The sequence below is a fragment of the Delphinapterus leucas genome, chromosome 7, assembly GCF_059928025.1.
Source record: "Delphinapterus leucas isolate spDelLeu-1000000601 "Yukka" chromosome 7, BTC_Dleu_Yukka2, whole genome shotgun sequence".
NCBI lineage: Eukaryota > Metazoa > Chordata > Mammalia > Artiodactyla > Monodontidae > Delphinapterus > Delphinapterus leucas.
Genome location: NC_143135.1, coordinates 83,588,307 through 83,611,463, shown reverse-complemented (window position 1 = coordinate 83,611,463; position 23,157 = coordinate 83,588,307). Strand labels below are relative to the sequence as shown.

The following is a 23,157-nucleotide window of genomic DNA, read 5'->3' as shown; positions in this document are numbered from 1 at the left end:
CCTTTAAGAAGTGACCTTTTATAGGAGAAGTCCTACGCATTCCAACAGTGCACTCCTTCCTGGTCACCAGAGCTATAGGTTCTAGGGTATCCCCTATGTTGGCTGCATAGGTCCTTCTGTTGTAGCAGGCTGACTACTATGGGCAAGTCTGGTAGGCATGGCTAGCCCTCAGTTGGGTTGTTTGTCAGGCCCTGCCTTGTACAGAGGCTGCTGGCCACTGGCAGGTGTGGCTGGGTCACAAGGTGACTGGCCGCAGAGCCCCAGATGGTCCCAGGGCTGGTGCTGGTCAACTGGTGGGCTGAGCCACATCTGGCAAGGGTGGTTGTGGGGACAAGGTTCCAAGATATAGTGTCAGCCTGCTGATGGGTGGGGCTGATCCCTGACACAGCTGACTGTAGGGTCCATGGAGCCCAAAGCTGGTGTCAGCCCACTGGTGATTGATTACTTTAGGGTTAGTGTCAGTGCACTGGTATGCAGGGGCAGGTCTTGGGCCCATTAGTGGGCAGGGTCCCAGGGTGGCTGTGGGTGCAGAGAGTCTGGGGTTGAGTTCCTGTCAAGGTAGCTACTTAGCTTGAGGGTCGCAGTACTGGCACTAACAGGCTAGTGGGCAAGGCCAGTTCCCAGTGCTAATAATCTATAGGAAGGATTCCAAAATGGCACTTGCCAGCACCAGTGTCCTCATGGTAGAATAAGCGCCCCAAAATGGCTGACGTCAATATGTCCCCAGGGTGAATTCCAGTTTCCTCCTGCCTCTTTAGGAGACTCCCCAAGATCAGCAGGTGTGTCTGACCCAGGCTCCTTTCAAATAACTGCTTCTGCCCTGGGTCGCAGAGCATGTGAGATTTTGTGTGCACCATTTAAGACTGGAGTCTCTATTTCCCACAGCCTTGTGTGTCTCCTGAAAGTAAGCCCAGCTGGCCTTCAAAGTCAAACATTCTGAGACTTGTCTTCCTGGTACAGGACCCCCAAGACTGGGGAGTCCAATGTAGGGCTTGGACCCCTCAGTCTTTGGGAAGAAACTTTACAATTGTAATTATCCTCCCATTTGTGGGTCACCCACTAAGGGGTATGGGTCTTGTCTATACTGCATCTTAGCCCCTACTGCCCATCATGTTGTGGTTCCTTCTTTACATCTTTAATTGTACAAGATTTTTTTCTACTAGTCTCTTGTCTTTCTTATCAATAGTGCTCATTAAATGGTTGTAATTTTGGTGTGCCCATGGAAGGAGGAAAGCTCAGGATCTCGGTCATTCCCCGTGGGGAACTTATCTTTAACATACAAGTTTTCAGTCCCAATTCTAGATATGATGAATCAGAATATTTGGATATAGTGTTTACGAGCCTGTTTTTAAAAATTTCTCCAGATGATCCTACTGTACAATCACTAGTGGAATCTACTCTTCTAGAGTCTGGAGTAGAGACAATTACTTCTGGGATTAGAATTCAAAGCAATAATGCAAAAGATATCTCTCTAGGAAGGGCAAAAGCATAAATTCATAAATGTTAAAATAAATATACATATATTCAGAGTTGGATTTTCCTCCTTTTTTCCTCGTGTAGCTCTGGAAAATGTTCAATCCTGACCAGTATGTATGAGTCAGGAATTATTTCAGCATCCTTGCTTATGAATATCACACGTGTTTTTTTCTTCAACTGGTTGCTATATGTGCTCCATTGGTTTCTTTTCACATCTATCAAAAACACTCCCCTTACATCAAATAACATTCTATCTCATACCATCAATGATTCATCTCTTCTGTGGGGACTCACAACTGGTTCTTCTGACTCCTCTTTTCTACATGGGAAGTGAAGCTCAATCCTTCATATCTCCAACCATTCTCTATCTCCCAACAATCTACTCCAACCAAGTCGGACCACAACAATGGGGAATAAGAATATAGAAGCTGGGCTTCCCTGGTGGTGCAGTGCTTGAGAGTCTGCCTGCCGATGCAGGGGACACGGGTTCGTGCCCTGATCTGGGAAGATCCCACATGCCGCAGAGCGGCTTGGCCACTGAGCCATGGCCACTGAGCCTGCGCGTCTGGAGCCTGTGCTCCGCAACAGGAGGGGCCACAGCAGTGAGAGGCCCGCATACTGCAAAAAAAAAAAGAATATAGAAGCTGCCCACAAATGTTACAATAAAATTCACATGTATCACAGGGAAAAATTCTGACTAATATTTCCAAATCTACATCTCCTTTCTTCACAAAGGAAAATTACCATTTCTTATTGTAAAGTTAAGATCAGACTTGGTTGAAAAGCAGGATAGGCCAGGAATTGGAAGTTTGGGCTCAATCATACTACATTTGAAATGAATCTCTTATCTCGCTTTAACTACCTACCATTATGGGTAACAGAAATAGGGAAAGAGAACTCCAAAACACCTATAAAAATCATCCATAATACATAATCATAGCTCCCCAAATGGAAAATAAAACATATGAGAATCTTTAACAGAACAGGCTCATAAAAAACAAATACAAAGATCCATATTTTTGTTTTTGAAAATAGACTGTGAGATAATAAAGGGAATACATCATATAACAAGCCTTAATTTGAATAACATCTTTATTCTGACTCATAAAGTTCTGTTCATCAAATTAATTTAAATAAATGGTGATAGAAATGCTGTCAAAACACTTAAAATTGACTGAACATCTAAACCCAAAGTTAATAAGAATGAAAACTCATCTAGCATAGAACCTAGGATATTTGAATTTAACTCTAATCTTACTTAAAATTTTCATTAATTTTCAAGATAATTAACTAGTTATTAAAATTTATAGCCCAGTCAAAGTTAGAGATTTGTAGCAAAGAGCAATAAAATCAGAGAATATAAAGGACCAAAAAACAAAAAGTAGACCTAAGATAAAAATAATTAATTTAATGAATAAAAGGCATAAAATAAAAAGGGAAAAGAGAGGGGAGGAGAGAAGGTGGTGTGTTCATTTGAGCTAAAAGATTCAAGAGGAGTGAACACAAACATATGGTATTTAAATTTAAAAAGTAAATATGCCAAATCACTATGAATTTGTTCCAAGAGATGGTAAAAAAATGACCTATGAGTTTCACATAGGAAGTGGTATGGGCCCACATCATCTTTCTCACATAGTAAGGAAAGAATAAACTTCTTGCTAACTGAGAGAAAAAACAAAAATTATTCTTTTGTAATAGAAGCAGTAGAGAGGTCAATTAAGTATTGCAGCAGACTCTTACATCACAGCCTCATAGTCTTCCTGCCTTCCCCACAAGCCCACATAAAAAGGCTGACCTAACTGTGCTTTCATTTCTTCTAAGTCACAGGTAATTTTTCCATGTTAGGAATTTTGCAGATATTAAGTGTAAATTATACTGTTTCCTGAGAAAAGAGCAATGGGAGATTGTTTAAGAGGCTTACAAAACCTGCTTATGAAAATGAACTGAGTAAAAGAAGGTTTCGTTAAGCGAGTTTGACTCACTGGCCATTGATAGTGTTGAAAGGAATTCAAACTACATTAATCTGAAGATGAGGGGAGCATAAGCATATTAACAAAGACTGATATTTTGAACATCTTCAATAAATAGGATAAGTTATATCACTTAGAAGTTATACCTAAATACATAAAATATTTCATTTTCCACTATATAACAGTGGCTGACTCCATTCCAGGGGCTTATTTTTACCAAATCAAAGAGAAATATTCTGCCTGTTAGCACCATGGATAATTTCTGGTATGATTTTTAATCATACCAGAAATAATTTTTTAAACAGTTTCTAAATCAGTCATAAAATCTTGGAAAAGCATTCATAATGACAAAACAGGAAAACAATATTAACTATAGTTTGTATATGTTGAAATTATAAGGAGATAGCAGGTGCTGTTTTTGTTTATTAAAACTTCAAGGGAAAAGGCACATCTATTAGAATGACTAAAATCAAAACAATCTGACAAACCAGTTTCTGGAGAGAATGAGGAATAAGTGATAACAGCCATTTTGGAAGACATTTTGGTAGTTTCTTACAAAGCTAAACAAAGTGCAGCAATAACACTCCTAGGTGCTTACCTAACTGATTCAAAAACATGTCTACATAAAAATCTGCAGGTGTATGTTTGTAGCAGTTTTATCCATAATCACCAAAAACAGAAGTAACCAGCTGTCTTTCAATAGGTGAATGGATAAGCAAACTGTAGTACATTATTATGATGGAATACTATTCAGAGAGAAAAAAGGAATGAGCTATCAAACCACACAAAGATATGTACTAAACCTAAATGCACACTGCTAAGCAAAAAAACAAACAAACAAAAAAACCAGAAAAAATGTGAAAAAGCTACATGCTATTATAATTCCACTTATATAACATTCTGGAAAAGGCAAAGCTATAGAGTGGCAAACAGATTAGTATTTTCTAGGGATTTGTTGGGGGGAAAGAGGTAGGGTTAAAAAGGTGAAGTACAGAGGAATTTTAAGGCAGTAAAAGTATTTCATATGATACTATAATGGTGGATACATGACACTATGCACTTATCAAACTCATAGAATTATACAGCACAAAAAGTGAACTTTACAGTATGCAAATTTTAAATATATATATATAGAAAAAAAATTTTTTTATATAAATATATTTATATATATACATATGTATATCCCAGAAATGGAATGTAAGATCCCAGAGTGGAATGAATTAGCTATCAAGTCACACAAAGAATATAACTGTATTACAAACTTTTTTACAAGTACAAAAAGAAACTTCACTGAAGGTAGTAGAGTAGAAAGGTGCTGACCTAAATAACCTTGGAAATGAGTGGAGTCTGTAAAACTTCATACATAAATCCATACTCTGAAATTGCACACAAACACTGTACTCTAGTTGATAAAAATCATTTCCCATAGGAGCATGTAATAACAATTCTGAAACAACAATACTCCTACACTGCAATTGAACAATTATGTAGCCAATGGCTAAACAGAACAAAGTTTCTCACTGCTGGAGTAGGAGGTTACAGTAAGCAAGGGGGAAAGGTCAGAATGATCCATACGATAATGGGTTAGAGTTGAAGACATCAGTATGAACTCATATTTAGCATAATACAGAAATATTTAGAGACAGGCATATATATATATAGCAGTTAATATACACATATATATTTCCTTGCTCTGTCAACTGAGAGAGCCTAGAAGCAGCAACACCCCAATAGCAATGAGTACACCGAGTACCCAGATTTTGGTTTCCAACACCATTCTCCAACAAAAGGAATCAGGACTCCATTGAGACTCCTTTAAGAAATGACTTTGAGAAATGACTGAGGCAGAAAATATACAAGATGAGTCTGGAGCATCTTATAATACAAGATAGTAGGGAAGTGCTCAAAACACACACACAATAATGATGGACATATGTCAAAGTACACAGCAGACAACTGAAAGCAAGCTGACTAGTACTCTTCAAAACCATCAAGGTCATCAAATAAAGGAAAGAATGAAAAATTGTCACAGCCAAGAGGAGTCTAAGGAGACCTAACAACTAAATGGAATATATCCTGAGTGGGATGCTGGAACAGAAAAAGGACAGGTAACAACTAAAGATATCTAAATAAAGCTTGAAATTTAGTTAATAATAATGTATCAATACTGGTTCATTAATTGGGACCAAAGTACCATATTACTGTAAGCTGTCAATAATAGGGGAAATAGGTGTGGAATGTATGAGAACCTTGTACTTTCTTCACACCTTTTCTGTAAATCTGAAACTATACTAAAATTAAAAGTTTACTTTTTAAAAACTTAAAGGGAAAAGAAAAGTAAAAACCTACCTACTAAAAAATTCAGAAAAGAGAACAATAGGCAGTGTGAAGAATTTAGGATGTGAGAGGTTGCTCTCCCACATAAAGAAGAGGTCCAGGACAGAAAGCTGCTAGTGATAGGGCAATAACACATTAGATATAAACAAAGAAGATCAAAAAAATAAGAAAGAAAAATGACTGTCATGTTTTTTCAGTAAAGAAGAGAAGCTTAGTGCGGAGAAATTTAGCAGGATAAATGGGAAAAGGCTTGTCATAAGATTCAGAAGAAAATGCTCCCAAGAGAAAAAAATATCTAGGGGAGTAAAGAAAGCCCTCTACATTTCTTCTCAATATACTTGTATCTTCTAAAGCTGGTCTGCATAATTTAAGGATCAGTTTTTATTTAAATGTTTTATAATTTTACACATATTGGAGGCAGTGAGACACTCAGTGGTCTCATTCCTTTTCAGGCCTACCTACTACATCTAATCACTTCAGAAAAAAGTATTCAAGCAGAGAGTAGAAAACAGAAGTTATTTTTAATTTACATAGAATAACTACTCAATTCTCTACTAGGAATTATTAAATTCCTAAATTTAATAATTTAGGAATTATTAAATTCCTATTTAATATTTTTAATAATTTTATAATTATTAAATTCCTAAATTTAATAATGCCTAAATTATTAAATTCCTAAATGAGATACTTTGACAATATTCCTAAGCTTAACCATTAAAAACAAAATCAATGGCACTGTAAATACAGCCTTTTGCAAGGTTTGTGCTAGGCCAATGACATCTAACATATTAAATTAAGCCACCAAATCAGCTTGAAATCTTGTGGCCAACAGAATTGGCATAGGGTTTACTACAGCATAACTATGAAATCATGTTTGTGTCATGAGCCAAACACTGTCACCCTTAATTTGCACTGTCAACATCTGAAATCTGAAAAAAAAATCTAACCGGTAAATGATTCAAATTACAAGGAAACTGCATTCTCCTTAATACCAATGATAAGTAACCAAACTTTTTTGATACTATCCTTATGCAAGCAAGTTTCCCTAGTACACTTTCAAGTAGTAATGAACTAAGTAAAATGCAATACAATGACAACTTTCATAATTCAGAGAACTGGAAAGACTTGTGTAATTAGCATTGGAGGTGTGATGTAGTCAGTCTTAGTCCAATGATCCTTGAAGGCAGCATGAAGCAGGGAAAGGTTTGGAGTCAGACTGACCTGGTTTTAAATCCTGCTTTTGTGGCTTGTCAGCACTGACAAAGGAACTTAACAAGTTACTGTATCAAAATATGTTTCCTCATCTATAAAAGGGAGAATATTGACCTCCCAGTTCTGATGCAAACATTATTTTGTGAATATTCAATAATAGGAGCAAACACTTCAGCATTTGTTATTTATCAGGCTGCTGTAAATACTTTATATAAATTAACTTATTTAATCTTCCTAACAACTCTAGAAGGTATGTAATTATATTATCCCCATTTTACAAATGAGAAATATCTAGTATGGAAAGATTAAGTAACTTATTCCAGTTCATACAGTGAGTAAGTATGTTTTCATAACTAAGTAATCTGGCTCTAGTTTTTGCTCTAAATTACTACATTATAATATCATTATTAAATCAGTTAATAAATCAGTTCCCTTCCAGCCACCCTAACTCCAATTCATCTCATTAAAACACTGACACTATTTACTTTTAATTTACTTTTAATGAAAGAGAAAACTGATCCGTTACCAAGTTACAGTAATAAGAACTATATTGAACTATGTTCAATATCCTATGATAAACCATAATGGAAAAGAATGTTAAAAAAAGAATATATGTATATGTATAACTGAATCACTTTGCTGTACAGCAGTAATTAACACAACATTGTAACTCAACTATACTTCAATAAAAACATAAATAAAACACCATTTGTCTCCCCCAAAAAAGAACTATATTGGCAGAATTTATTTATTGCTATCAATATTAATTCATCTATAAAAATAAGTGGTTTTTGTACCAACTAGTTCTCCAATATGCTAAATATGTTAAATATATTCTAATTCACTAAAAAATTACATGTTTTAGAGTTATTCTAAGGAAACCCTCAGGTAACCTTAACCCTAAAGTAAGGCTAACTAACTCTTCACAGTTTTATGGCCAATTACAAGGCTGTCAAGTGCACATTCAAAATCACAATAAAAGCAGAAAAGTACATACAAGTCAACATGTAAGCAATAAACTATTGCTTATATAAAAACAAGTGGCAACAAAAAGTTCCATACCAGCTAATGATTCTGGAATCAGTGGCACTTTATAGGGAGCTCAGGTTTCACAGTATTTCACAAAAATATTGTGAGGTATATGCACCAAAGGTCATCCACTCCATTCTCCTCACTAGCATTTTCCCAACAAATAATCCTATGAAAACATTACTCTGACACTGACTTTAAATGCTGACTTTTTGGAGACAATAAAGCCCCACTCTAACAGAAGACCTTTAAAACAGAAAATAACTTTAATGAAGATTTTTTCACAATTCATGTCCTTCACCAATTATTTTGAGACAAAATGCACTTTAGCCAAGGCAGTATAAAACTATACTTTGTTAATACTTAGTAAATAACTGACGCTTATTAAAATAGTAAACCTCTGTTTGCTATAATTCATCAGTAGATGAATTACCTTAGATCTCTCATTTCTATATGATTTCTCTCCTACTGTGGAATGATTTTATCCTACACCATCTATATCTTATGGCTTTTGATGAAACACCCACAACCCCTTTAACAGTATCAAAACCTGTTAAAACTGAAATCGTCATAATCCTCATTTATTTTAAATTGTATTACGCAAAGGGAGCTAAGCAATATATCATCCTTCTCCCTTAAGTCTCCCTATTCAATTCTGTCTTCCTTTCCCCAACATTACCTAAATCCAAGATACAGGATCAGGTGGCAACACTTCAGCAGAAAACACAGTATACACCCTTTAATGTTTTAGCATAGATGCTTCATTGTACCAATCAACTGTTACAATTTCCAAGAAAATACTCAATGTTGTACCTCATAAGACTATAAACACATATTTTTACTTAATTGGAGCTAAAAATGAGCTTTGCAGATTATGCCTGGAAAAGGCTTACATTTTTCAAACAACTAAAATTAGAAGATCATTTTGGTATGCACAAGATGTACTAAATAAAGCAGTACGTTTAACACTAAAAGCCTCCAGTAGGGAGGGCATTGTTCACAACTATCTCTCTTTGTATATCCTTTTTTCCAGAGTTTAAAAACCTCCTTAGAGTACTGTACTGCATTATCACAGTGAATGCCAGAGCACCAAAATAAGGAATAATCTGTACTTAATATCCCTAATTTGTAAATAATGAGACAATATAACAACTGGTTTCTAAGCCAACAAAAGAAAATCAATGACAAAAATGTTGATGTCTAGAAATAGTTCTTTACCATTACTACAGAGGGCATAAACCACTCTGTAATGTGCACATGTTTCCAGGGAGTCCTAAGGAAGAGACAATGGAACAAATGCATGACAGAAGCATGACTGGTCTTCTGCAACAAGCTTTCTCCTTCTCTTCAGGTTTCTCTTTTTATTCCATGCCAACCACTTAACTCAAACTTCAACCTGCAGAGCTGGTAAACGATCAAACTATCTAGAGTTTATACTAAGTAGAGATGGTCATTTTGAAAGGAGAAAAATTTGTTACTCTGATCATATTTTCTGACCTATGACTTTAAATATTTTTTGATGATAGGTGAAATATAAATAACATTCGGATGAGTGAACAAACACAATTCTAGTCTTTACTATAACCTTGTAATATGTTAAGAAGGTGAGAGAAATATGTATCCCTCAAATCCAATCCACCAATATTCTAACCACACCACCCAAAGCTGGTAAATATAAATCATAGAGTTGGAAAACTGCCCTCTGGCATCCACAGACAGGGCTTCCAGGCATCAACATTTTCCTTAAACTTGTTGAAACTCTATTTCTCCATGCTAAACTCCCCAACTCAGAACAGGTCCTCTTTCTTTACGGTGTTTTTCTTTTCAGAGTTAATCAATTTTTGTATTTGCATAAATGATTGCACAGAAGACTTTAAATGTAATTCTTTGTAAAAGGTGAGATCTAAGCAAACCAAGATTAATCATACTTCAGTGACTTGTTAAAAATAGAAATAAAGCTTACATTGAATATGACTAGTAAAGCTGTCCTCTTTGTCCTCAGTCTATATTTCAAGAATTATGATAGGACATAAATTAAGAGAACAGCTACGTCCTAGGCACATAATCACCTGTTGGATACATGCCAGCGTCTTGTGAACAGGAGGCAGTCATTTACAAGATTGTGCTTTTTACATTTTGAGAACAACCCATCATCATTTACAGGGAAAAAAATTAGACCTAATATCTGTTTTCCAGAAAAATTTAATATTTATGGAAATCTAAACCCTGTTATACAGTCCCCTTCTAAATTATAAGTACTTATTTAAAAACTACTCTTTCCCTAATACCATCAGGTAGCATACTGCCTGCTGTTCTTTTTACTCACTAACTTAATCTATCAACTAAGCTATGCTGGGCCAACAGTATCACCTGGTGTTTACTATATAAAATTGTCTGACCTAGAGTTTCTTGTAGGAATTGTGTACACTTATTCTCAAGTCACAGTTCAGAAAAAGTCTTTAGTACTTCTTACATATTCATCATCTTGTACACCTCTTACTCCCTCTAACTCAGCGATTCTCAAAGTAGGCAGCATAAGGAAAGGAAAGGAAAGGAGATGTGAGGGGCAGGGAATCATTTAGAAAATTAGTAATTAAAGAGAAGTTTTTCAATATATTAAAAATCCCTTGGCCAAGATTCTGATACATCCGTCTTAGTGGAACATCATCTCACCTCACCCTTTCAAAAATCACAATGCGTCAAAAGAAATAGATATCACTTATGAGAGAGTCCTGGGAAATACAAAATCAGAAAACTATAAACAGTTCTTGGGTAATGCCCAACCCCACCCCACCTTTACTCTCACCCCTTATCTTCTCCAATAATGTTGACTTGTGTAGTATGACATCCATGCAGTTGTACTAAGATTGAGGTAAGTACATCTTTTCACTGCCCATTATTGTCTTAGACAAACCACTTACATCTATATGCCTCCCTTCACAAAAGGTCCATGTTCTTATTATAATATTTTATGCTTAAAAACGTTACCTAGGAAGAAAATGTAGTCAATGTCTAGCTGGAGTTCCAGCTTGAGTGTTAAAGCCAGGTCTGCCTCTGGGAGTCAGATATGTTTAGAAAAATCCAGTAAACTCATGCATTGAGGTCACCTGGAATCTGTTTATAGGAGGGACTCAGGTGTCTCCAGGGAAAGTACTTACCCTAAAGGGAAAGAAAGGGGAACAAGTTTTTCCTAGTCTCCAAAATCTGATTCTGAGAGAGGTAATTCTGAGTTTTGTATGGAGTCAGTGACTAAGATTTGCTGTTCCCCTGCCACCACTCCCCAGAACTCCATGGATTTCTGTCTGAGTTCTGAGGCAAAAAGAAGATTCCAAAAAAATTGAAAGAGGTATCTTTCCCAAAAAACTATGTAAGACAATAGAGCAAAAAATATTCCTGGTATGGTATCTACTTTGTGTATAATACAATGTACCTCTCACACACCAAGAACTTCAGATCATAAGATAGGACATCTCATTTATGGTACTTTATAGCTGCATGATTCAGTGCAGTTTATAACAGTATCCCTTACCATGTTGGGAACATCTAAAAACAGCCCTTTGCCAGAAATACTAGTATTTTCAAGGTAGACACCCCCCTATAAACAGGGTGCAGAGACTTCCATAGATGACCTACCTCACTGCCTTTGTAGAGTCCACTATGAGTACATGTGAGCCACCCTCCAGCCCCAACCAGGCATTCCAGAAATAGTAGAATAAATAATAATAAAGCATGGACTTTGAGAAAAGAGGAAGATCCCCAATTTTAACTGACAGTAAGAGCCAGAGAAATATGGATTACAGGAGACTAATAATACTCAGATATGAATATTTAGAAAAGTTTGCCTGGAATGTAATGTTTTCCAATCTCCAACTAAATGGCATGCATGTAATTTCCATTTAAACATCATCAGAAGTATTGAAACTAAGTCACTTGAAGACAAGGTCTTGGTCTCAATTCACCATAGTCTCCAAATCTCTCTCTGGTAGAAAATGAAACATTTACTCTTTTTTACTTTTCCCCCTTCCCCTTACTCATTCTCTCTCAACCTTATAAATATATAGTTACTATACCGAGTACGTTAGCAGTACACTGAAGAATTCCTGAGACATCTTCAATGTCTTCTTTGTTGGAATGGTCTGCATAGGAGCATCTGTTAGAAATATTGTAGAAATTCTTTTCTACATCCCTATAACTAAGAAGAAAACAAAATTAGTATATGGAGAAGTTTTTAAAAGACTCTGCAAATGCACTCATATACATACACAAAAGCATGTGTTTATGCTCTTAGCATAATGACATTTTCAAACAACTGAAGCTTTAAGACATAATTTCTGGCATAACCCATCACTAACATCAGAATAAGCAATGTGGACCTGGAACTGGAAGCAATCATTAACAAGAAAGCAATGTGTGAAAAAAATAAATGATAAGAACCAGAAAATACATCAGTTTGTATAGCTAATGTTTCTTTACTTGAGTGCTTCATAACTACTGGTAATTTGTTTCTATAATGAATTTGCCTAGAAAAAGAATAATTAACGGTGCTAATTCGGTGCGTTAGCACTAACTGTGTTGAAAGTAAACACATCTTAACTTCTATTACAGTCAAGAAATTAGCATGGATAACAAATAAGCAAATAAAGCATTTGGTGTCTGACAGAATTTGAATCATGGTCTTACCTTTTTGTATCTGTGAGACTTTGGTCAAGTAATCTAATCTCTGTTAGTCTAACCTTCCTCCCTCATGAAATGGAGATACCTCCTAGAGTTCTTACGAGGACTTAAAGATAAAATGCCTGTGTTGACTGAAACTTTTCCAGTTTCCTCTGAATTAGAGCTAAGGCACCAAAGCTGCAGAAAATAAAGGTCAAATGCTTCCATGTTTCAAAAGAGTAGCCAAGAAGACCAGACATCGCCTTCAGAACTTAAGAAATGACTAAATAGTCACTGCCATTGTCACCTCACCACCAGCATACATAAGCCAAGGAACAGGAAAATTTTGCAAGAAAATAATAAGAAGAATGAGTTATTGGCCTAGGAGGAGAGCACTGTTGTTATCTCCCCCCACCCACACACACATACAAACACAAGTAAAAGAGAGAAGGGGAATATTCCCTACAGAGGACCAGTTGGTGAAAGAGGGATCTAGTCTGATAGAGACTGAGGCTTAGGTATCTCATTCCTCCATGAATATCTGCTGAGGTGGTGGAATTCCTGATCATCCCTCTATACCTGACTGAATGGAAGAAGATTCCAGGGAGTGTTATTAACAGGGAAAATAAATAAAGCCAAATTGGAACTGGCCTACAGTCCTACTATTTGGCAAGGCAAAAACTATGGGTTTCCCATGGGAAAATTCATATTTAGTGATATGGAGATATCACTAAAGAAAGGTGAGCTGGGGGTGTCCCATCCTATTGCTTTCCCTATCTAGAGGCTGCAGCCAGGGGCAGGGATTACACTAGCAAAACTGTGGAGTGAAATTCACAGAGCCAGAAGCTGAGGCATCTGAAGCAGTAAAAGCAGAGCCTGTACATGCACCTTGCTGAGGGCATCACAGCCAAGAGAGGATTATTACAACCACCAGTGAAGTAAACGAGGCTTCTACTATTTCCCATTTTATTCATGCCTGATATAACACATCAGAAGAGAAAGTAATCAGAAAGGACTGGCCTAAAGAAGAGGAGTCAATAATAAATGATACCACCACTACATTGCATTCCAAGCTCCTCAGGCCAAGGTGTAACCCAGGCAGAGAGGGACAGTGAATAAGATTGGATATGAGATTGAAGATTTGAATTGGTCTGGAGTGGACTTTATACTCCCTGAAAGTACTTGGAATACAGTGCAATCTGCCCAACCTAGTATCAAAGAGGGCTCATCATAGCATGTTTGAAATGACTGGGGAGAAAAAAGTAAAAGGGTTTCATGTTTGTAAGATTAGACTCCAATAAACCAGTTAAGCAAAATGCTTACTACAGTTTCTAGAATGCAGGAATCACTCAGTAAAAGGTGGAATGGGGAGCACAGTCATTAAACACAGACAAGTACAGGTTTATTTTTAAATCAAGCTCCACCATTTTAATCAGAGTGACCTTAAACAAAATATTCTTTCTCACAGTCTCAATCTCCTCATCTGTAAAAATTAGCTTAATACAGTGATCCTATGAAATAGATTGTTAGTATTAAATAAAATAACAGATATGAAGTGCCCAGTATATTACCTCAAAAACAGAGAGCAATCAATAGCTATTAGATTTTATCTAACTTGTTTTTATTCAGTAAGATAGATATTATATGTAAATATATCCAAAAAAAGCTACATCACTTTTTAGACAAAATAATTTACAGCCACAAAATCTGACCACGACAGCATAAGTAATATCACTGAAGCCTGTTTCCCAGAATAAGCAGGGTTAACCCACTCCTAATTTCACTTCTAACGTTCTATTGAAATTATTCTAGCTTAATCCTTATTCAGCTGTCAAAATAAAAAGAGAACAGAGGTTGGCTGTATAAAACAAACACAGAGCCCACAGTGATAAATGGAGTAATAATATACCTTTAGATGACTATAGGAAACGGTGTCCCAGACCAATATGAGTTTGGCAGCAGTCCTACCTGCGATATTAGCACAACGATGCTCATTCTGGCAAAAAGTATAAAATGAATGGCATGATACTGAATACATATTTTTCTATACTTTGATGTTTAAAATATATAATGAATTAAAATTACATCTCAGAAAGATGATCATGTTATTTTCTAATCATAGTTTTAAAGAAACCTCTGCTTTGTCTTCCCTACCATAGCAATCCGTTTTTGTGAGCTAAAGACCAGTAGGAGTGGTGTAGTATAAACATGAGTGAGAGCAGTTAGATTAGGCACTCTGGAGGAAGAAATTTAGATTTTAAAAAATCCAAATTCTCTGTAAGAAGAAAGCTGTAGCTGGAACATGAACTGGGCATATTTAACTCCTGATGCTAAACAAATGATTGCAGAGTTTTTTCTTTTCTTTTTTTTTTTTTTGCGGTACACAGGCCTCTCACTGTTGTGGCCTCTCCCGTTGCGGAGCACAGGCTCCAGACGCGCAGGCTCAGCGGCCATGGCTCACGGGCCCAGCCGCTCCGCGGCATGTGGGATCTTCCCAGACCGGGGCACGAACTCGTGTCCCCTGCATCGGCAGGCGGACTCTCAACCACTGCGCCACCAGGGAAGCCCGACTGCAGAGTTTTAAAGGCTCAAGGAGGACAGGTAAAGGATACAGCAAGAGGAGAAAGGGAAAGACAATCAACAAAAATTAAGGTGCAAAAGAGTCAGATACAATAGTGGTAATTATAATTCAACAAACATACTGATTACCTATGTATACCAAGCTGATTATATGACTTACCACATTATTATCATTAATATTTCATTTAAACATCACCCCTACCGTGCTATTATTCCCATGTTTAAAAATGAGAAAACTGAGACTCAGGAGGTTAAGTAATCTGCCCATGATCATTCAAAGGTACAACCTGACTTTAAATCTAGTAAATCTGGTATGTCTACTTCCAAGCACATTTTCGCAGTCCCTTGCTCTATACTACACAATAAAAGTGCACAGAGAGAAGGGCACAAGATAATGACAAGAATGACATCAGAAAAAATTGTCACCATAAACCAGATTTTCCTCAATCCTGAGTTCCTTTTGATTCCTAAGGTAAACACTGCCTGCCTCCTACTTACCACTTTTGCTTCTCACTATTCTTCCCACCCCACACTGCCCCAAAAGCTAGTCCATTCCCTAGAAGCTTGAGTTAAAGAAAGGCTAACATAAAGATGAACAGTCAGGGCCCTCTTTTCTCATTTTAGATTGAGGGAAGAAGACTGCATATGCAGAGTTTACACAGCAATCAAAATTTACCACAAAGTCAATCTGACACATTGTAGCAGAACATTAAGCATAAATGGAAAATTATGCAAATAAATGAGTATAATTTATGCCATAAAAAGAAGGATTTTGGATACTAGAACTATAGATTTTAGAACTATAATGGACCCTAGGGATTACTCATTTTACACCCCCTTCCGAAGCATAATTTACTCTTTTATCCACTATATACATACCTCTGTGTACATACCTCTAGGGTACAATGTATTCATTTATTCGCACTCCTCCCTCCCCCAAAAAAACTGTTAGTTCCTCCTATGTACCAAGCATTTACAAAGACACAATAATGTAAGAGTAAATAAGATAACCAAATAAGAAAATAAACAAGATAATATAAGCTAATGATAAGTACTATGAAGAGAGATAATAGAGACTAATGTAGCAGAAAATCACTGTGGTTGGAGATTGAGGTAGGGGATTGAAGATTACTTTAGGTGGGTGTCATACCTTCCTGAGGATATGACATTTTAACAAAGACTTAACTGTATAAAAGAATAATCCATGCAAACATCTGGGGACAGAGCATTCCAGGTATATGAAATAGTATGTGCAAAAGCCTTGAGGCTAAGCAAGCTTTGGTATAGTTGAGAAACCAACAGAAGGCTGGAGTGGCTGGAGTGGAGTGAAAAGTGGGGAGTGGAAGAGGATGAAATCAGAGAGGTAAGCAGAGGCCAGATCACAGGAATAGCTCAGATTTTATTCTATTACAGTAACTTATTATATGGTTTTAAACAGGGATTTCAAAGCATGATCCCTGGACCAGTAGAATCAGCAGTATCTGGGAACTCCTTAGAAATGCCAATTCTTGAGCCCCACCCAGACATACATGATCAGAAACTACAGGAGTAGAAGCCAGAAAACTAGATTGGAATCTCTATCTGAGAGACCATGGTGACAGTGGAGATGAAGAGATGAAGATTTATCATACCTCACGAATAAATTATTTAAGCACTTATTTTCCCAGCTTGAATGATCTCTATGAATAAATAAATGGACAAGTGAATGGATAAGTTAAGGAACAGAATAAATGTTTAAAGATAAAGTTGCTGAAGTACAGAGAGGCTATCTTACTTCCTAACAAGAGGCTCCATCGGCTACTCCCTCCCAATCCTCCATCTGTCTGATCCTTTCAACAGCTGCTCACTTCATTCAAGTCTAGGTCTTGGAGACTAAAAAAAGCCTCAGAGAGTTTCTATGGGCCACTGGTATAAAAATTAATTAAGGCGCAAGACTATATAATCCTGGAGCTCTGATAAATAATGCAGATCCAAAGGCAGAGTACCAAAACAGAGGAAAGGGAAGATGGGAAGGTTAGCAGTTGGAGGCTGAATTATGAAATTAAAAAGAAAAAGGCTAGCTCCTACTCTCTGTTACCCATTCTGATTCATCATCCAACCCTAGACACCTAAAAGCTGAATTATTTCAAGACAAGCTTTAGGCAAAGCCCAATTTCAGGGATTAGGAAAAGCACCTCTTTCCCACCCTCACCTCCCCAGAAACATGTAAAATAAACTTTCCAGCACTTGCTTGCAATTGCCTGAAATCCCTTTAACTGTAAGAAACACATTCCTTTTCACAGTTAGAGATAACATTGTGTTTTCTTAAGAGGAACAACACATATGAGTGAATACATTTTAATCCAAGTGTTAGCAATCATAGATGCTCTCCTTTTTCAGTATTGAAAAAAGAAATTGAAAGCAGAAAGATGGACTCTAAAAAGGCAAAGAGGACACTGGACAGGGAAACCATGGCCCTTTTTATCTTCATCAGCATGAGCACAGAAAAAGACAGTGAGCAAAGGCACTTCAAACCCTCAGAAGGTAGCCAACACCCAAGCAAAAATATGCTACTAGGTCTTAGAACCAGTAGGACATTAAGACACCTCTTTATATGAAAGTCCTATACCCTGTCTGTTCTTTAAATAGTGTCTGCAATAAACAGAACTAGGGAAAGACTATTTAGGCAATGAACAAAGAAATACCACAGGCTATGTCTACAGAGATTGAGAGGAGAGTTGAGGCAGTTATTTAGATGAAAGAGAACTCCATCCTACTAATGGAAAAAACAATTTTCTGCTGATTATAGTAATACAGTTTAGTTATCTAGTTTGATCATATTTATAAGATTCCCACTCTGACTTGCCATGAAGACATAATTTAGTTCACAAATAAGACTATTTCATCAGTCATTATTTGATTTCAAAACGGAGAGGGCACTCATAATTCCAGAAATAATTTGCATTTCATTACTGGTATTGTCATTAAAATCTTAAAAATAATGATGATAATGAATATGAGTAAACAAGCATGTGGTGCTTACCACATATCAGGAATTGTTCTAAATACATTGACTAGTTTAATCCAAACACCATATTTGAAAGCAGCAAATCCAATGAGTGATTAAGTTTTATTTTAGAGTATGTGGGAAGAGATTAACTTGACATTATTTATCTCCCTTAAAATAAACCATTTAAAACTACAAATAGCCTCAAATTAAAAACCATCTCATGAGTTTAAATAATATGTTTTTTCTAGCACTGTACTCTTGAGGATTGATATGACAAAGTTTCAGGGCAATTCCCTTTGAAATGACAGTTAACATAGTCATCAAGCACTTAAAGTATATGGCATTCTACTTGGTACTGAGATTATTTTTCCACTAAGTTTTCCTCCCTTTTGTTTTATAAAAAAAAAAAATTCACACTATATCCTAATAGCCAAAAATATGTTCTTGATCTCCATGGTAATGACTATTACCCATAAATGTTAAATGATTCCCCATAGCTTTTCAAGAGGTACCAGGGTTTGAAACTTGACTCCTCATAAGTTCTTAAACTTCTACAAAGATAAATAGCTGTAGTATATTGTACATTTAATTTAAATAGCTAGACTGCATCAGAAAGTGAATTTAGGCTTTTGTATTTGCCAACTGCTTTCTGCCGTACCCAATCAAGGATATACCTTACACTTATTTGGAGCTTCCTGTTTACTTCCATTAAAATTACCTCATTTAATAATGACATATAATCCTTGATTTAGTTGTTACCATCATCATCACCCTTTAAAAGAGATAAAGTTACTTTAAAGTTCTATGTCCTGGTGAGGCCTTGAATTCCTGTCTTTTGACCTCAAATCTTCTTACTTTACATCATACCACAACCATTTCAGGAAATGGGGGATAAATAAAGGAAATATGTAGCATGTGACTTTAACTAAACAAACACTTCTCACTGAACTGTGTTAAGCTTGTAGTGAATTTGATTAAACTTTACTGAAGGATCCTAAAATCACATTTAAAGCCTCTTGGTTGGTACTAATAAACCTTATGATATTACTAAGGCAAAATATGAGATTCAGTGGATGAGAATGAGAGGGTAAGAGCACAAGAAGGAAGAAAAAGGAAAGCACTAGCAAAAGGGATTTTACTTAAAAGGATTCAACACAAATAAACTAAAGGAAATCACTCCATGGGGCTCCTATGAGCTCCCACTTCACACTGAGATCATAATCATTATGCAATAAGCTTGACTTGGTTGCCCACGTGTTCAACAGCTATGTTTGAGTAACTCATTTTTTAAAATTGGAGTATAGTTGATTTACAATGTTGTGTTAACTTTTGTTGTACAGCAAATTGATTCAGTTATACATATCTACATTCTTTTTATATATATTCTTTTCCATTATGGTTTATCATAGGATATTGACTATAGTTCCCTGTGCTATACAGTAGGACCTTGCTGTTTATCCATTCTATATATAATAGCTTACATCTGTTAACCCCAACCTCCCACTCCATCCCTCCCCCAACCCTTTCCCCCACCACTTGGCAACCACAGGTCTGTTCTCTATGTAGTAATTATCTTTAATTTGTCCCCAATAATAGCCAAAATCCATTTTTACTTACCCAGTAAATTGGTGCTCATAATACTGCAATGTCCTCTTGAGAGTTTGCTGTATCATCTGGGGCTACAGAATAATAATAATAATACATTATCAGCAAATCAGTGTCATTCCCATTCTGAGTATCATAAGCAGATATGTAGCATCTGATTCATCTCATAAGAGTTTTCATTTTACAATATAAACCCATCATGAATTCTGCCATGTATTTTCCCCACAAGAACTAATAATATGAGGCACTCAGCAATTACCAGAATTTCCCAATTTCAAATATGACAGCATTTCCTAGCCATATTTTCCCCAATGCTTTTGTACTAGCTATTAAGTTCAACAAAATACTCATTGGCTGCCCACAATAAACCTAGACATTGGGGGCAGTGGAGAGGGGTGTACTAAACAAGATGAGTAATGCCCAAGTCAAGCCTGACTTCCTCAAGAGATTTCAAGCAAGGGTTCTAGAGTGTCCCAGAGGGGCCACAGTGTTTGGGGCAACAAATGGGATCTGCAGAAAATACCTAAGCAGCTCATGACTGAATTTTATAATCCTCTCCTCTCCATGACAGCTAAAGACAGAGTTTCTTAATCCCAGAGCAAGAATTATTCTAGACTTATTTATGCAACAGAGCCTCATCTTGGAGTCTCAGACCTAGGGAGGCATGAAAGTGACTCAAAGATCTTAAAACACAGATTTTATTAACAAATTATAATAAGAACCAAATTCTCAGTGGCAAGGGTGTGATTTTTTTTTTTTTTTTGCGGTACGCAGGCCTCTCACTGTTGTGGCCTCTCCCGTTGCGGAGCACAGGCTCCGGATGCGCAGGCTCAGCGGCCATGGCTCACGGGCCCAGCTGCTCCACAGCATGTGGGATCTTCCCGGACCGGGGCACAAACCCGTGTCTCCTGCATCGGCAGGCAGACTCTCAACCACTGCACCACCAGGGAAGCCCTGAATTTTTTAAATAATAAAAACTTCTAATCAAGCAAGAAAAAAAAAGCTTATCAAAACATTGATCTATTATAGCCATGGATGAATTTTGGGGGGTTATAATGACTCTGACACAGACCCTTCAAGATGTGAGAGCAGCACGGTAGTTTGGTAATCTTGTGGGCTGTCACTAATTAACCACACAAACCTATATAAATCTAAAAAGCTTATCTGCAGAAAGCATCTAGCACAATGCTTCTACCTAAGAAGCAGTTAATAAATCAGTTTATTTCCCATCCCTAATCCTTCAAAGAGATTGTCTTAAAGATATGTAATTTAAAGGAGACTACAGAGATTGTTGTCAGGGTTCACTTGAACCTCTTCCATGTTTACCTCTCTATGAAAAATGTCCAGGATAGATGTAAAAATCTCCCTACCTAATACTTTCAACATCCTCCTTGGTTGGAAATGGCTATTTTAAAGCGTGAGGAAACTGAGCTTCAATTAAATCAAGGGCATCCACTGAGAACTATTCTACGCTACCATTTAGGAGAACATCTTCACTGAGCAAATCTAAGAGCTTAGATATATTCTTCACTTTAGCCAAGCCATTTCAGAAATTAATTTTAGGAGAAATCAGCCTCCAGTGTTCAAAGAAAGAGATACAGGGCAACTTCTTTCAACAGCTGTTTTTCCTTTATACTGGGTTAAAAAGATGAACATGAGGCCTCAAACTGGTACAGATGTTTCTGTTCATAAGAATAGAATCAAAGTAGAATAGCATGCCTAGGAAAGGAAAATCATTCCTGACCGAAGAAGCAATGAGTCTGTTGAAAAATCTGAAGAGGGTGAAGCAGACACAGCAAACCTAGCACACATAAAAAGTGTGCTTTAAAAATCCAACCCATGGCCAACCTAAATCAAGTCATTATCAGTCACTGGCTCAGTACCCCTGGGATCTGAGCCTTCTGAACTGCTTTGGCAGTTTCTGAGCCAAGATAACTTTCTCTTTGGCAACATGCCCTAAAAGCAGTGAAAATCCACAGAGGGATTATCCTTCCAATAACCTCTGGTGACAAAATATGGAACAGAAAACAGGAACTAGAGTGCATAGGGTCAGTCCAGAATGACCTCCTTTGTACCAAAGGACATTTTACTTTCCTGTACCAGGAATTTCCCAGTCATTAAAAAAAGCAAATGTTTGTGAAAGGAGTTAAGCCATTTAAAGAACTGACTTTTTTCTTTTCTGAAGCAATTACTTTTACTCCCCAGCGGGAATTATATTTATAGTTTCCAAATACATTAAATGGAAAATGTTCTCTGGGCACATTCAACAAAGCTTCAACTTCATAAAGATTTATATACTTCCTACTGCTTGCCAAATCCAGTGGGCACATTCTGGTGGTCTGAACTGTAAGCATAGAGGCTGACTGCAGAGTATCCCCTGATCTTCAGAAAGCCAAGGCTGACTTCAATACAGACCTGACTCCTCACCATGGACTATCACCACAGATTCACTCCAATCTTCTTCAGAGTTTGCCTGATTCTGAGACATCCTCACATAATCTGAGCCTCTCTGACATGAATAAAAAGCACAAAGTGAAGACCTGCACATGGGCCAAAGCCTTCCGAAGGGGTGACTTCTGCCTTGAGGGTTGTAGGGTCCATTTACTAAATGTCAATGTACACCAGTGATGCAAGTCAGTGTAGATTAGTAGGAAAAGCAAGGGCTCTGAAGATCTGCAGATCTTCTCTCCTTTTCTTTAAGAATGAAACTCCATACCAGTTCCATCCAACCTTCAACAGACCAAAATCCCATCCCTCTTATCTATATCTCTCCTTTTCTTTAAGAAGGAGTTTGGAAAGATGATTTAGAAAAGAGGATTTAAGATCAAACTGAGTTCAAAATCCAACTCTTACTCACGAACTAGACGACCTTGGGCAGTTTACTTAAGCTATCTGAAATGATTCCTTATGTGTACATTATTTTTATGGGAATTAATTGAAATAATTAAATCGAAGTCACTAGTACATAGTAGGTGCATAATAAATGATAGTTATGACTATGTTCACTGGGTTCCTACCCTCAAGAGTCTCAAAATCTAGTGGAGTACAAAGTTTATGTTAGAACACCCACCCCACAAGTGTAATGTTTCAAGATCCTCATCAGCTAAAACAATCAATAGACTTACCACTAATACTAATAATGAGAAGATGGTGCCTATTCCAGCTGAGGGGAAAATAGGAAAATGGTAGCTGAATTTATAAATATTTCCAATGAAACCTTCAGATCAGTCCAGAGAGATGGTGATAAAAGCAGAAATCTCAGAAGATTGAGAATAGACCTAAATCCAGGCCTGTAGGTGGGAAGGA

The 23,157-nt window shown here is 36.8% G+C and overlaps 1 protein-coding gene across 2 annotated transcripts in view; it reads right to left on the bottom strand.

The window, feature by feature from the left end:
• The window catches only part of LOC111167557 (guanylate cyclase soluble subunit alpha-2), a 91,993-nt gene that overhangs the window by 37,865 nt on the left and 30,971 nt on the right, over positions 1-23,157 (bottom strand). For both annotated transcript variants that reach the window (XM_022560514.3, XM_089915484.1), the window contains exons 2-3: positions 19,864-19,925; positions 12,095-12,216 (exon numbers count right to left, since the gene is read on the bottom strand). In XM_022560514.3, coding sequence (XP_022416222.2) covers positions 12,095-12,216; positions 19,864-19,925 — 184 coding nt within the window. The remainder of the gene's footprint in view (positions 1-12,094; positions 12,217-19,863; positions 19,926-23,157) is intronic.